At 62.6% G+C, this 13610-nt stretch overlaps 2 protein-coding genes across 3 annotated transcripts in view; both read left to right on the top strand.

Moving 5' to 3' along the window:
- Window positions 1-4535: 4535 nt before the first annotated feature.
- Window positions 4536-8802, top strand: LCN15 (lipocalin 15). Of its 2 annotated transcripts, XM_032866276.1 has the most exons (8): window positions 4782-4855; window positions 5049-5080; window positions 5204-5343; window positions 5419-5489; window positions 5724-5834; window positions 6610-6711; window positions 6941-7007; window positions 8682-8802. In XM_032866276.1, exons 2-7 carry the CDS (start codon window positions 5066-5068, stop codon window positions 6973-6975), a joined length of 474 nt encoding a protein of 157 aa, XP_032722167.1. In that variant the 5' UTR covers window positions 4782-4855; window positions 5049-5065; the 3' UTR covers window positions 6976-7007; window positions 8682-8802. The 2 variants fall into 2 exon arrangements, with proteins under 2 accessions (XP_032722166.1, XP_032722167.1); XM_032866275.1 differs by lacking the exon at window positions 5049-5080 and having other exon boundaries at window positions 4536-4855.
- Window positions 8803-11181: 2379 nt separating this feature from the next.
- The window catches only part of LCN8 (lipocalin 8), a 6160-nt gene continuing 3731 nt past the window's right edge, over window positions 11182-13610 (top strand). The window contains exons 1-6 of the mRNA XM_032865587.1: window positions 11182-11265; window positions 12153-12283; window positions 12724-12794; window positions 13126-13230; window positions 13316-13405; window positions 13510-13578. Coding sequence (XP_032721478.1) covers window positions 11182-11265; window positions 12153-12283; window positions 12724-12794; window positions 13126-13230; window positions 13316-13405; window positions 13510-13578 — 550 coding nt within the window. The remainder of the gene's footprint in view (window positions 11266-12152; window positions 12284-12723; window positions 12795-13125; window positions 13231-13315; window positions 13406-13509; window positions 13579-13610) is intronic.

The raw sequence follows: 13610 nt of genomic DNA, 5'->3' as shown, positions 1-13610 counted from the left end.
CCCCTCACCCCCCCCACCTCCCCGCTCTGGCTCTGCACTAGATGGTAGCACTGACCTGAAAAACAAGTTATTTTACCAGCAACTAGGAGTTTATTGGGGAGCAGCAGAGACTTGCAATTTGGGACATGGGAGCCACAGCAAAACCACGGATGAGGCCAACCAATGACCGCGAAGAAGTACTTTATGGAGAAGGAGTGGGAGGGGTTGCTCTGAACCCAGGCCTGCTGGAGAGAAGCAAGCCCTCCGGGTGATGAGGACCGAGGGTCAGTTTCTTGTAGGGGAGACAGTGCACATCTTTCCCTGGTGGGGCCTGGGGCTGACGGTTCTCCCCGCCATGGACGCCGCGTGGTCTGGCTGCCCAGAAGGCCAGGAAAGCCAGGGCAAGCTTGGGGGATGGTCACCTTGTCCTGAGCCCCAGAGCCCTAGATTCAGGTCTTCACGCAACAGGGGAGAGTGGGCTGCCGGCCGGTACCCTTCCGCCTCCCCTGGCAGCACAAGGAGGCCATCCTGTGCTGTCCACACTCCGTTTGCCAGGATGAGCTGCTTCTGCCCTTCCCACCACCTGCCTCCTCCCTGCCCACACCTGGAGGGGTGCGTGTGCGCAAGCTGATGCATCTGAGCCGGCCCCTCTTACCCGGACAGGGGAATCCCTACCCCCCCTTTCCCCTCCTGCCCCCGCTCCCCTCCCTCATTCTTCATCTCTCTCCCCCTCCCCTCTTCCTTCCCCCCTCCTTGTCCTTCCCCTCCCTCCACTCCTCCTGTCTCCTCCCCTGTCCCACTCTCCCTCCTCTTTCTCCTTCCTCTTCTCAATCCCATTCTTGTGGCTGCTCCAACAAAACTGGAGGCCCAGCAGACGGGAGGAAGCCTGAAGCCTGTAGCAGGGCAGCTGCCGGTCATCCAGAGGCTGACGGGAGGCAGGAAGTGTGGTCCTTGGCGGCTGAGGCCACCACCCCTGCCCTGTAAGTGCCCACGTGACTGAGAGCTCTGGGGCCTGCCCTCAGGCGCAGGACATGCCACCCCAGGAGCCCACGCCGTGACTGGCCTGCACACTGAAGCCAGGCCGGGGCGCAGTGGCCTGCAGCCGGTGATCAGGGTGCTGATGCTGCCTGAGGGGCGGGAGCCCTTCATGAAGTCACTGCAGAGGTGCCCAACCCTGGCCCGTTCCCTGGAGGGACCCAGAGGGCACGTGCAAATTAGGGGAAAGCGGACAGTGTGTTTGCAAAGCAACTACCCAGATGTGAGTGGGACATGGGAGACCCAAGGGCCGGGGCAGGAACCTAGAGCTCAGAGCAGCAGAGTGGAGCACCCCAGGTTGGGTGGGTGGGGGACCTGTTCCAGCATGTAGAGGGGGAACTGTGTAGGTGAGACCCCTGGGGACTGTAGGGGGATCTGGCCAGCACAAAGTAACCTCGATTCCCCTCCCACCTCCTGCTGGGGCCCCCTGGGGTGGAGCCCAACTGTGCAGGGGTCCAGGGGGCCCTTGACATTGTCCATGCAGCTTGGGCTGCCTCCATGGTCAGCAGGTGGAGGCTCGGAGCACCTGAGATTCTTTCTCCTCCCCCGAGGACGGGGCCCAGGGTTAGGAAGCACCGGGGGGCAGTAATCTGACTGGGCTGGGCCTGGCGGAGAGATGGTCAGCAGCCCTGACCAACCATAACCAGAGAGAGTTTACTGGAAGGACCCTGGGGCTCCTGGATTAGCAGGATGCTGGAGAACCAAGAGAGTGGGTACAGGGGCAGCCTCGGCGGTCTGGTGAACGGGAACAGAATGAGAACCTCCAGGGGAAGAAGTGTTGGGTCTGAGCCAACCAGCCCCTGGATCCTAGCCCTCCTCCTGGAGGCTCAGACCCCTGGGCCGGCCAGGGGGCCTGATGGGCAAGGTGGCAGCCCCCACACCTGTGCCCCTTGGTCTTCACAGTGTGACGCTGCGAGGCGGTGAGGCAGGGAAGCCAGACGAGGCTCCAGGTGGAGTTTCCCCTGCAGCTGTGGACAAGGCAGGCGGTGCCAGCACGCAAACCCCTGCCACGGGCTGCAGACGTGGTGGCGTGGCAGAGAGGCCCCAGGCTCTAGTGGACCTGCAGGCCGAAGCGACTTTCCTCCCTCATTTATCCACAGCTATGAACCGAGCACCTTCTGCACCCGGAGCTGGGGAGTCCGAAGCCGTCAGGCCACTGGTAGTGCCTGCTGTCCCGGAATTTAGAGTGGCAGTGCAGAGACAATGCGTAAACACAGAAGAAAATGCAGATTAAGCTCACAGCCTGGAGGAAAGAGACCGGGGTGGGGTGGGGTGTAGACTGGGGTTTGAAGAGGGCTGCTGGGAGGAGGCAGAAGCCGCAAGCTGCCCGGGCAGTGGCCGGCTCCGGGCCGTGCTGGAAATGCCACGGGGCCAGCGGGCTGGGTGTTGCCTCGGTGCTGGGATGGCTCCAGATGCCGGGGCGCGTCAGGTTTGTTGTCCTTGAGGTTTGCCCCCCGCTGTGTGGCCGAGGACACGGGGAGCCAACGGGTGGCTGGGTTGCGGTGAAGGCCCTGGTCAGGGACATGCTGGGGGCCAGTGCGTTTTCTGTGGGTAGAGGGGCTGCCCCGCACCTTGGGGGCTCCTCAGGGCGTCCGAGGCTATGGTTGTCTGGGCCTTGGTCAGGCCTGTGGTTGGCGTGGGTGTCTGTCCTCCCCCCACACTGTCCTTGGAGCTCTGGCCTTGGAGTGGAGTGGGACAGACTCCTTTGGCCTTCCTGTCCTCCAACTGGAGAGGTGCGTTTGGGGGAAGATTTTGTAGGTATTTTTCGCTTGTATTTATGCGTTTTATTTTTTTTTAAGATTTTATTTATTTATTTGACAGAGATCACAAGTTAGCAAAGAGGCAGAGAGAGAGAGAGGAGGAGGCAGGTTCCCCGCTGAGCAGAGAGCCCGATGCGGGGCTCGATCCCAGGACCCTGAGATCATGACCTTAGCTGAAGGCAGAGGCTCAACCCACTGAGCCACCCAGGTGTCCTGTATTTATGTGTTTTAAACAACAAAGTCTCAGTCACACATGGAACTCACTTTTTTGCTGTCAGTTCTGTGAGTTTATAGACAGACGCAGACGAGTGACCACAATCCCGGGTCCGATGGTGGCTGCATGCCCTTCTGCTGGCCGCCAAGCCTACCCATCCCCAACCCGCCACCGCCGAGCAGCTTCCTGTTCCTGGGCACTTGCGAATTCTGGAAGGTTCTAGAAAGGTATCCCCATCTGTAGTCTTCCTGAGAAGGCCTTTCTCACCCAAGAACCGACTGTGATTTGTCCAAGTGCGTTACCTGAGTGGATGGTTTGCTCCTTCCATGCCCTCCTGCCATGGACGGCCTGTCATCCATGTGGCCACGGTGGACACTTGGTGGCTTCTGCTTCTGGGTGGTTTTGAATTAAGCCCTCCAAACACCCACACGCAGGGGTTTTTCCAATTTTTCATTTTTCTCATGTAAACACTGAGGTGTGCAATTGTCAAATTATCCGGGAAATGAGTGTGTCCCTTTCTGAGAACCCACCACACGGTTCCCAGGGCCCCAGCCCACGTTCTGATGCCTGGGCAGCGAGGACTTGGGGACGGTGATGGGCAGCCCTAGAGCTGTGGCGTGTCTCAGAACGGCCTCGCCTTGCCTGTCCCTTGACTCACTGACGCGTTTTCCCATGTTTGTTTTCCACCTGGACGTCGTCTTTGGTGAAGTAGCTTTTCAAATCTTTGCCTGTTCTTTTTTTTTTTTTAAGTTGAATTGCTTGTTTTTCTTATCATTGCATCTGTAGAGTTCTTCATAGATTCAGGATTTAAGTCCTTCATTAGATGCATGTTCTGTAAATATGGGACCTGGCGGCGAGCTGGGATCCCCTGAAACCCAGAGCGGGCGGCCCTCAGAAGCCCCCCGCTCCTCCCCTGCCTCCCTGCTGGGGGTGAGGCTCTCTCTCGGGCCCTGTAGGCCCCTCCACGCTGGAGCACTTGGCAGCGCTGGACTTGCCCGGGCCGCCCGCCCCCGATCAGAGGTATCTGGGTCGTGTGCTCCAAGGCCAGCAGGTGGTCCTCCCGTGGAGGGTGCTGTCTGCCTGCACAGGAGAGGTCACGTGGGAGGCCTGGCCAGTGAGCCCCCACCAGCCCTCGGTGCCGCCCTGGCGACACTCGCGCCCGCGTGCTTATGCAACCTTTGATAAGACACTTGTGACGCCATAATCCACCCTAAGCGGCGGCTCAGCTCCGCCCTCTAGGCCGGCCCTCCGGAGACCCGGTGCGTGGCAGTGGGGGCTAGAGTGAATGGTCACCCAGGCCTCTGATGTCCCCTCCGTCATAGCTGGGCTGACCCATGGTGACTCCACTCTTGTGTGCGGTGTGGGGGCAGGGTATGGACAAGTGAGGACTTTGGGGACCCAGACCCTGAGTAGGCCCGTGAGCTAGAGCACCCCCATGTGCCCGGGCCCCAGCCAGTCTAGAGGTGGACGGAGGCCAGGATGAGGTCTCTGCTTGGTCCTCAGCGACTGGCTGGCGGGTGTGGATCGGGAGAGGTGAGAGGTGAGAGGTGAGAGTCCGCCTCTCTGGAGCCCTCCAGGAAATGACCCCTGGGGCTGGTGGGGGACCTTGGGTGATTGTGCAGGACAATGGACAATGGGGGCTGAGTTTCCAGAGCCAAGTGCCTCTGCTGCCCCACAGCCCCTTGGCTAAGCCCACTGGTGGGCTGGGCTATAAAGCCTGGCCTCCTGGGGCTGGGATTCCTGTGCTGGGAGCTGGGGGGCAGGCATGGCCTTGAAGTGCGTCCTGCTGGGCCAGGTCCTGCTGCTCCTCTGGGTGTCCGTGGCTGGGGCCAAGGTTCTGCTGCAGCCAGATTTTGATGCCAAGAAGGTAACAAAGGCCCATGTGCTGTGGCACGGGTGGGCATGGGGGCTGAGCCCCACGGGAAATGATGGCACCACGGGATAACAGGGTGGCGCCCACGGTGTACCTGCTCTGGGCCTTGAACCGGCCAACCCTTGGACCTTCTCTCCATTTAATCCTGGAACAACAGTGTGGGGGTAATTACTGACCCATTTCACAGTTGGGGGAACAAAGGTCATGCGACCTGTCCAGGTAGGGGCAGAACGGGGAGATGGGCACGGAGCCCCCAGCTGCATGGTTCCAGACAAGCCTGAGTGGCCGTGTGCTTTGTGGCCCCGGTCCCAGGGCAAAGCCGGTCACTAAGCTGCTTTGCAGTTCTCAGGCCTCTGGTACGTGGTCTCCGTGGTCTCCAACTGCAAGGTCTTCCTGGGCAAGAAGGACCACCTGCTGATGTCCACTAGGACCATTGAGGCCATGGAGGGTGGCAACCTCAGTGTCCACATGCAGTTCCCTCGGTGAGTGTGGTGGGGCTGGCGGTGGGGGCGGGGCGGGCCAGCAGCTGAGAGTGAGCCCTGGGCTGTGCCCCCCAGGGCTGACGGCTGTCACCTGCTGGACGCCGATTACCTGAGGGCGGGCTCCGAGGGCCACTTCAGAGTTCCAGGTAGGTCCTGCACCGCCTGCCCTCAGGGACCCCTGACAAAGCGTCTCCATGGGGTGACATGGACGGTCCTTCTACCTGGGGCCATCCCCCAGCCCCTCACCATCTCCTGCCCCAGCCCTCCTTCCCTCCACCTTCTGCCCTTTCCTTGAGCCACGAAGCAGAGGCCGGCATGGGTGGGGGTCCGTGTGCGGGCCCCGGGCCCTCCCCCATGGCTGGCTGGCCCTCCCTCTGCAGCCCTGGGCTACCTGGACGTACGCATCACGGACACGGACTACAGCTCGTTCGCTGTGGTCTACATCTACAAGGAACTGGAGGGAGCCCTCAGCACCATGGTGCAGCTCTACAGCGAGGACCCGGCCGCCCGCCCTCCCTCCTTGGCCCCGCTGGCTACTGCCCACCTGGACCTCTCCTCCCCACCTGGGGCCGCCCCCCTGCCCTGTCTCCGCCCTACCCCCCGCCCGGCCCCTCAGGCCCTGCCTCCCCTCCCCCATCACCCCAACCGGGAGCCAAGAAGGGGGGGCTGGCGGGACCCCGCAGCTCTTCGGAGAGGGGAGGAGTCAGCGCAAGGGGCTTCTGGGGGCCCTGCCGCCCTCTGGCCCCGCTGCCTGAGAGCCGAAGTGAGGGCTGAGGTTCTGTTTTGCTGTAATTTCTGAGGGCCTTGGCAAAGTGGGCCAGGGGCTCCCCGAGGTGCAGAGGTTGGGGTTAGGGCTAGAGACTGGTTTTGGGGGCCTGAGGGGTGTGGGGCCCAGGGGGACATGGCCCTGGGGAAGACCCAGGCCCTGCCAGTCTCCCAGGCACCCTGTGTGGATTAGGAAAGGACACCCCTCTGGGCGGCTTCAGTCCCCTGATTCCCCAGCCAGGCAGGCACTTTTGAGCAGTGCCTGATGCACCTGCTGTCAACTCTCAAGGAAGAGCGCGGAGGCCGGGAGACCTCCACCCGCTCCCCTCCCCTCCCCTCTGTGAGCCCGAGACCTCCACCCGCTCCCCTCCCCTCCCCTCTGTGAGCCCCAGAGACCTCCACCCCCTCCTCTCCCCTCCCCTCTGTGAGCCCCAGGAGACCTCCACCCAACCCCCAACCTCTGTGGGACACAGAGCTCACTGGGGCCCTGCTCTGCCTCAGGCCGGACCCAGGAAGCAAGTCCCCAAGCTGTGAAGACCTTCCGGGACTTCTACCCCACGGTGGGGCTCGAGGATGACATGATGGTCATGGTGCCCAAGTCAGGTGCGCAGGCCCCTTGCCAACCCCTGGGAGTGAGCCAGACCAGGTGGTGTCTCTCGTAAGGTGGGCCTGCGGCCCCCTCCTTCCGCCCGCACACACTGAGGAGGAGGTTATGGGCAGCCGGGAGGGAGAGGCTTTCAGGGGCTGGGGCTGTTTGGGGGCCCAGGGGGTGGGGCTGCAGGAAGCTGTGGGCAGTCCAGCCGGCTCAGCCTCTTTGTCTTCCTTCCCGCAGACGCGTGCTCCTCTGGGGACAAGGAAGCTCCCTGACACCTGTGGAGACCCACCTCGGCCCTTCGCAGGTAGGATAGAGGCAGGATGGCCTCTCCGTCCTGTTCTCCAGGGCCTGCATGGGCAGCCCTGGGCCGCCGCTCTGTCTGCTGCTCTGCACATGTGGATCCCACTCCCCCAGCCCCACCCAGCTGCCCGCCGGCCGCTTCCACGATTCAGGCCTCAGCTTAAATGCTACCTCTTCCAGGAAGCCGCCTCCGATTTCCTAGGGCTGCCTTAACAAATTACCACATATGACACGAGTTTGTTCTCGCCACCGTTCTGGAGGCCAGAGCCCAAAGTCAAGGAGTGGTCCTGGCTGGTTCCTTCTGGAGGCTCAGGGCCGAATCTTGGCCTCTCCCAGCTCCTGCTGGTGCTGGCGGGCCTCGGCCTCCCTTGGCTTGTAGCCCCATCCCTGCTGTCTCTGCCTCGACGGTCACACGGCTGTCCTCCCTCTGTGTGTCTGTGTTCAAATGTCCCTCTTCTGACGAGGACACCGGTCACGGGGGCTGGGCCCGCCCTAAGTCCACGACAGCCTCGTCTCCGTCCTTAACTGATCACGTCTGCAAAGACCCTGTCTCCAGGGAAGGTCCTGCTCTGAGGCCCCAGCTGGACATGAGTCCGGGAGATGCTGTCAATCCAGTGTGCTGTGTGTCCCGCAGCCTCTGGCTACCTTCCTGGGGTACTAGGCCTTGGAATTGTCTAGGAACCTGGTCTCCCCCGGAGGGCCCCATGAGACGGGAACCTCCACCTTGCATAGCACTGCCGTTATAGGGTTATTGGGACATGGAAGTAGGTGGACTTTTGGGGACACCCTCCCCCCAAGTAGATGCTAAGAAACTGTCCAGCCCCTTACCAACTTCACAATGAATAGTTTGGGAACCCACATAAGACAATAAATAACAGAAGTGTCAGAGGCAGCCCTGTGGTCCTTCCTGGCAGGCCTGTGTTTGTGTGGTGGGACTCCTTCCTCATTCTGAAGGGAGCGTCCCACCATCCCTCCCGGGATACCCCCCACCATCCCTCCCGGCATCCCCCCATCTTCTCCCCCTGCATCCCCCTGCCATCCCCCAACATCTCCCTCGGCATCTCCGCCTGCATCTCCCTCAGCACCCCACTCCTGGCATCACCCCGCCATCGACCCTGCACCTGCTCTCCAGGGCCCGGCTGGCTATTCACCAGGGGGCGTTGGGCTGTTTTAACTTCTCGTGTGTCTAGAAGATGCTGCCGACCCCTGGTCCCGCCGCACCCCACAGGTGCTTGTCTTCGGTGGGAGGAGAGAGGGAGGGATATGCCAGATCAGCCTCTGGGAGGTGCTACCTTCGGAGAGTAGGAGCCCCAGCATCCTGCTGTGGGCCTCGCCCAACATCCAGGGTAAAGCATCCCATGTGGACCCCCCTCTCAGGGGCTGAATCTGGGGGTTTTGTTTTGGTTCAGTGGCCCTTGTGGGGCTTTCTTGCCATGCCGGCCAGCGAGCAAGCAAGGTGCTGGAAAGTGTGTTGGGGTCCCCGGGACTGCGGGAAGCCACGGTGTGCTGCTGGCCTCTGGGGCCACTGTGGTGGGCTTCCACAGTTGTGGAAGTTTCAATGGTAGAATTAGCTCTGGCCTTGCAGGCGACGTGTGCCGTGGATGGGGGCAGCGAGAGGCTCCGAGGAGTGTTTGTTGAATGGGGGCCTGGAGTGACCGTGCCTTTCCTGTCTGTGCAGGGCGAGCTGGAGCAGCAGACCTTGTCGTCCTGAGTTGTCCGGACCCACCGTCCTCCTGGGTCACCCCCTCCTCCCCTACCCTGGGCCTCCCTCTTCCCCTCAATAAACATATTCTGCAGTCTAGAGGCTCCTCTCCTCTTTGCAGGGGCCCTTGGGGAGGGCACGGTGAGCCCTGTCTTGATCCAGGACTCCTAGGGAAACTGAGGCAGGGAAGTGGGCATGCGGCAGACACTGACCACTGGGCACCTCCTGGCTCGAGGGGACAGGAACTCCAGCCCAGCCTGGAACCCACGAGGGGCTGTCCCCGTAGGCGGTGTCTGACGCCACTGTCCTGTCCTCATGGGCTCACGGCACCTTCAGGGAGCCAGGGTGCCCATGAAGACCGCCTCGCCGTGGGGGCTCCACTGGGCACATGCAGCCCCCTGGCTGCAGGAGCTGGGGGCACAGCAGCATGGGGGCCTCGAAGCAGGGCTCACCAGGGGTGTTCCCTCCTGCTGCTGGGCTGACCTTGACCTTGGCTATGTCATATGCTCCACAGTGGACCCCTGGACACACACAGTGAGCTCGCTGCATTCCTTACTCAGGAAACTGAGGCATAGAGAAGTTGGTGACTTGCCCAGCGAGGGGCCAGGCTGAGGCTGAGGCCCAGTGGTCAGGCTCCAGGGCCTGGGCTGCATGCGGACACTCCGTGAGATGTTGGGGGAGAGAGCCCTCCCTAGGGGCCCCTGGCCACCGCTGTTCTCCTGAAAGGAGCTCAGCACGTCCAGGTTCCGTCCAGTGCACACACTTTAAAGGGCCAGGTGAGGTGACAGGAAGGTAGTGAGGGTCCTGCCTCATTGCTCACAGGCGCCCTGCAGCCTTCCCAGGTCTGGAGCCGGAGGCAGTCGGCTGGATCAGATGAAGGGCATCTGTCCTCATCCTGCTCCTGGTCACCCAGAGACAGCATCCCCCACGCTTCCTGTCCTCCCTCTGTTGCCTGGCCAAGCACTGGGGGCGGGGGGCCCCTTTCTCATCAGCCCGGGCTGGGCCAGCTTGGAGCTCGGATTAGCTAGTCCCGGATCAGCCTCCTTGGGAGGCCCCTGCTGGTCCTGTGGTGTGGTGTGTCCCTCGGTCTCCAGCGGGCTGGCCAGCTCTGGGCTTCCCTGTCCTGCCTGGAAGTTCCCACACCTGGCAGACCCTAAGCTGACAGCCTTGGTGGAAGGACAGTGCAGCATCCAGGGTCCGAGGCGGCCTGTCTCCCTGTGGGGTGGGAGCTGTCCTGTACCGGACCAAGCCTAGAGCCCTTCCAGGGTGTACTTTTCTGGCCCCGAAGCTGGGAAGCTTGCCTCTTACTGGTCTAGAACCACGGATGCTGGTCTTGGCAGGAGTTGCTCTGGGCACCCTAGGACCCCTCCTGGCCACGTGGCACCCGTCCCCCTGCTTTGTGGCCATTACAGCTGGGAAACCAAGGCACACAGCTTGCCCTGAGCCACACAGCTGGTTGGGCCAGGGCCCCTGTCCCTGAGGTGGGCTCCTCTTGCCAGGCTCTTAATCTGGGACAAAACCTCTTGCCAGGTTCTTAATCTGGGACAGATTAATCTATCTACAACAAATCTACTGTTGAGGGGGGCCCAGTAGATTGGGGGGTGGGGCGGCCGTACTGTTGGTGGTGGTGGTGGGGGGCCGGCCGTACTGTTGGTGGGGGGACCCAGCGATACTATTGGGGGGCGCCCAGCTGGGGAAGAGCGGGCTCTGGCCTCCCACTGCCCTGGCTCATGTCCTGGTTCTGCTCCTCGGGTCGGGGGCCAGCACGACGGGGCCGCTCTCAGGCCAGCCTTCTGGGCGGTGGGTCGTGCCCAGCTGTGTGTGGACCTGACTGATCCAGGCGAGGACAGGCACAGGGCCTGGCCTGGGGATGGGGCTGTGTCCTGTCAGGGTGGACGAGGACGCGGGCCCCAGGAAGGCGGCTCCCCAGTGTGTGCCAGGATCCCTGAGACGTGGCCGTCCACCTCCGCCCCCCAAGGACCTCTGTGCCTCTCCCATGCTGCTCCCAAGCTTCCCCTCCCCACGGGGACCTCCGCAGGGAGACAAGACCCCTCCTTCACTTCCCCCCTCAGCTCAGTGAGCCGTACCAGGCCCTCGGAGCCTCTCTTGCCCCAAGGCTGATCAGAAAGAGCTTGAAAGCCGCCACATGCCAGGTGAGGAAGGTGCTCCGAGCCCGTGGGTCTGGGCACGGCACCCGTCTGTCGGCCCCTACGGGGTTGGAGCTGTGGTCCCAGCTGTCCCATGGTGGGGGCCTCGTCCCCCCTTCTCAGGCGGCCCCCCTGCCATGCCCACATTCATCCCAGGCCAGGAAGCTGGCATTCGCGTGGGCTGACCCCACCCCGGTGGCTGTGGGTGTCCCCGGGGCCACTTCCCGGAGGGGTCTTGGCCACCTGTGCTGATGACCGTCTCAGGCTCTTGCGCAATGTTCCCCCGCTAAAAACCCAGGTTCCGGGGAGCAGAGGCACCTCGAGCCGCGATGGAGCCTGGGCTCCTCACTGTCGTCCTGGGCGTTGTCATGGTGCAGGTGCACACAGCCTCCCAGGACCTGGACTTGCAGAAGGTGGCCTTTCTGTCTTACGTGGGGAGGTCGGGGCAGGGAGGGGCCTGAGTGTCCAGCCCCCCTGCCCCCCAGCCGACGCCAGAGCAGCCTCATCGGGGCCCCAGGACCACCCCTCCCCAGGTCAGCCCGGACAGAGCAGGTGGCTGAGGGTCTGAGCCTAGCCTGGCTGGTCACTCCTGTCCTTGAGAGGGGGTGTGAGCAAACACCCGGGACCGACAGGGCCAGAGCCCTCCCTGAGCTTCTCCGTGGGCAGCCGGCTGGTCCACCCGGGGCTCAGCGTGGACCTTCCTGCTCCTGGATCGGTGGGGTCCGTCCCCTGGGAGCTCCGGTGGGAATAGGCCAGGTGCCTGGGAGCGGCCCCGCTGTACCAGGTCTCACGGGGCCGCACTGTGTGGCGACCAGAGGACGCTTTCCCAGTGCGGGGAGCTCGCAGGGGGCTTTGCCCGAGTTCCTTCTTCACAGGTCTGTGTTGGCAGCCGAGCCGGGAGCGCTTCAGAAGGGCTCAGAGAGGACAGGCATTGGGGACGTGTATACTTCATTGTCACAAAACGATCAGTTTCTGGGTTCAGACGGAAGTTCTGGGCTGAGGTGCTTTTCTGAAGGCAGGAGCCCCCCACCCCAGCTCCCAGAGAAGTTGTACCCTCCCGTGGGTGCCAAGGGCTGCTGGCTGCTGCCTCCCCTCTCTTGGGCTCCAACCACTGCTGCCCCTGGTGTCCTGGCCCCACGGAAGGCGCCCTGCTGTCTGATGGGCTGAAGGGACTCCTCGGAAGGATGGTGACTGCTGTTTTGCCACGAAGACATGCTGACCTTTCAGGGACCACCGGCGCCCTGCTCTGGGGCCCCGGAGGGTCTGCCACCGAGGACAGGGCTCTGGCTTCTCTCTCCAGATCGCAGGATTCTGGCGGGAAGTTGGGGTGGCCTCCAGCCAAAACCTGGCACTGAAGACCCCAAAGAGGCTGGAAGCCTTGTTCCTGACCTTGAGTGGACGTGAGCTGACTGTGAAGGTTGCGTATAACAGGTGAGGGGTCCTGGGGCCCCTGGGAGCTCCAGTAGAAATAGGCAGGTATGGCTGAGGGCCTGGCGGGGGCAGCTCCATCAGCTGCAGCTGTGGGGTCTGGACAGGGTCGGCCCCACTGTGTCCAAAACCCCAGACCTTGACCCCCATTCCCAGCACCAGAACCCCCAGGATCCTGGAGTTGTTACATGTAGACCTAGACCTTCAATTCTCCCGAAAAGAAGCATAGTGTTTTGATAAGGCCCCATTAGGCTGTAAGACACAAAAGGAGCCTTGGGGCTCTCTGGGGCCCCCGCTCTTCACCTCGCCCAGCCTCGCCCTGGCCCGAGCTCTCCCTGGTACAGACACACCGCCGGGCCCCTCCACCCCCACACGCCTGGGATGTGCCCTGCAGAGAGAATGCAGGCTGGTATTTTCCTGATGAGCACCCTGCCGTCTTTCAGCTCAGGAAGTTGTGAGACGGAAAAAATAGTGGGCTCAGAAATAGACGTTTCAGGGACATTTGTTTTTCCTGGTAAGAACCCTTGTCCTGTCGCTACAGTTACAGACCCCTGGCCCTGCATACCAGCTACACTTGCCTTGCTATTTTTCCTGTGCTGTTCCCCATGCTGTTCCCTGCACTCCTCCTCAAGCCCCAGGTGCTCCCCTTCTCTTACCACCAAGTGGGTCATCCTTCAAGGGCTGTTCTACCTGTCCCCCCCACGCCTTGCCCAGCATGATGGGAGGGTCCGGGCCCTGGGTGCGGAGAGGATGGAGTCAGACCCTGCACCCCGCCTCCGAGGTCTGCCAGGTTGCGAGGTAGCCGTCGGCATGCCTGCGGTCTCTCCCGGGCCTCTTGCTCCCAGGCCACAGGGAGATCCACGTGATAGACACGGACTACGAGCAGTATGCCATTTTGAGGCTGTCCCTCCGCTGGCAAGGCAAGGACTACCATGTGCTCAAGTATTTCAGTAAGCACATGCCAGGGTCGGGGGCTGGGCCTGCCGCTGCCCCCCTGGGGACGGCCCAGCCCAGCGCCCCCCGTGCCCCCTGCAGCTCGGAGCCTGGAGGATGAATGCGGACCAGGCTTCCGGAGGTTCCAGGACTTGACTGCAGACATGGGGCTCTACCTGGTGGCCCGGCACGGTGAGCCCCAGGCCTTCTGGGTGGGTGCTAGGCTGGGGACGCTGAGGGTGGGTGGGGGTCCAAGGGGCCCGTTCTGCCGCACCTCACGCCACCCCGTCCCGCAGGGAGATGCGCCAAGCTCCTGAAGGAGGTGAGCCTTGCCCCGGGCTGCGCTGGGCCCCCCGCCAAGCTGGGTCTCCCATCCCGACAGGGGCCCCAAATCACT

Source organism: Lontra canadensis, unplaced genomic scaffold (genome assembly GCF_010015895.1).
Source record: "Lontra canadensis isolate GAN:19392208 unplaced genomic scaffold, GSC_riverotter_1.0 scaffold30, whole genome shotgun sequence".
In the NCBI taxonomy this organism is placed as follows: Eukaryota; Metazoa; Chordata; class Mammalia; order Carnivora; family Mustelidae; genus Lontra; species Lontra canadensis.
Note: the sequence above shows the minus strand (reverse complement) of the source record. Positions and strands in the feature narration are given on the sequence as shown.

Excerpts from the sequence above, each read along its gene's own strand:
- LCN15 (XM_032866275.1), top strand. The coding sequence starts at position 4,754 with ATGGCCTTGAAGTGCGTCCTGCTGGGCCAGGTCCTGCTGCTCCTCTGG. Across the intron at positions 4,856-5,203 it reads CAGATTTTGATGCCAAGAAG|TTCTCAGGCCTCTGGTACGT; the intron begins GTAACAAAGGCC and ends GCTGCTTTGCAG. Across the intron at positions 6,712-6,940 it reads GGTCATGGTGCCCAAGTCAG|ACGCGTGCTCCTCTGGGGAC; the intron begins GTGCGCAGGCCC and ends TCCTTCCCGCAG.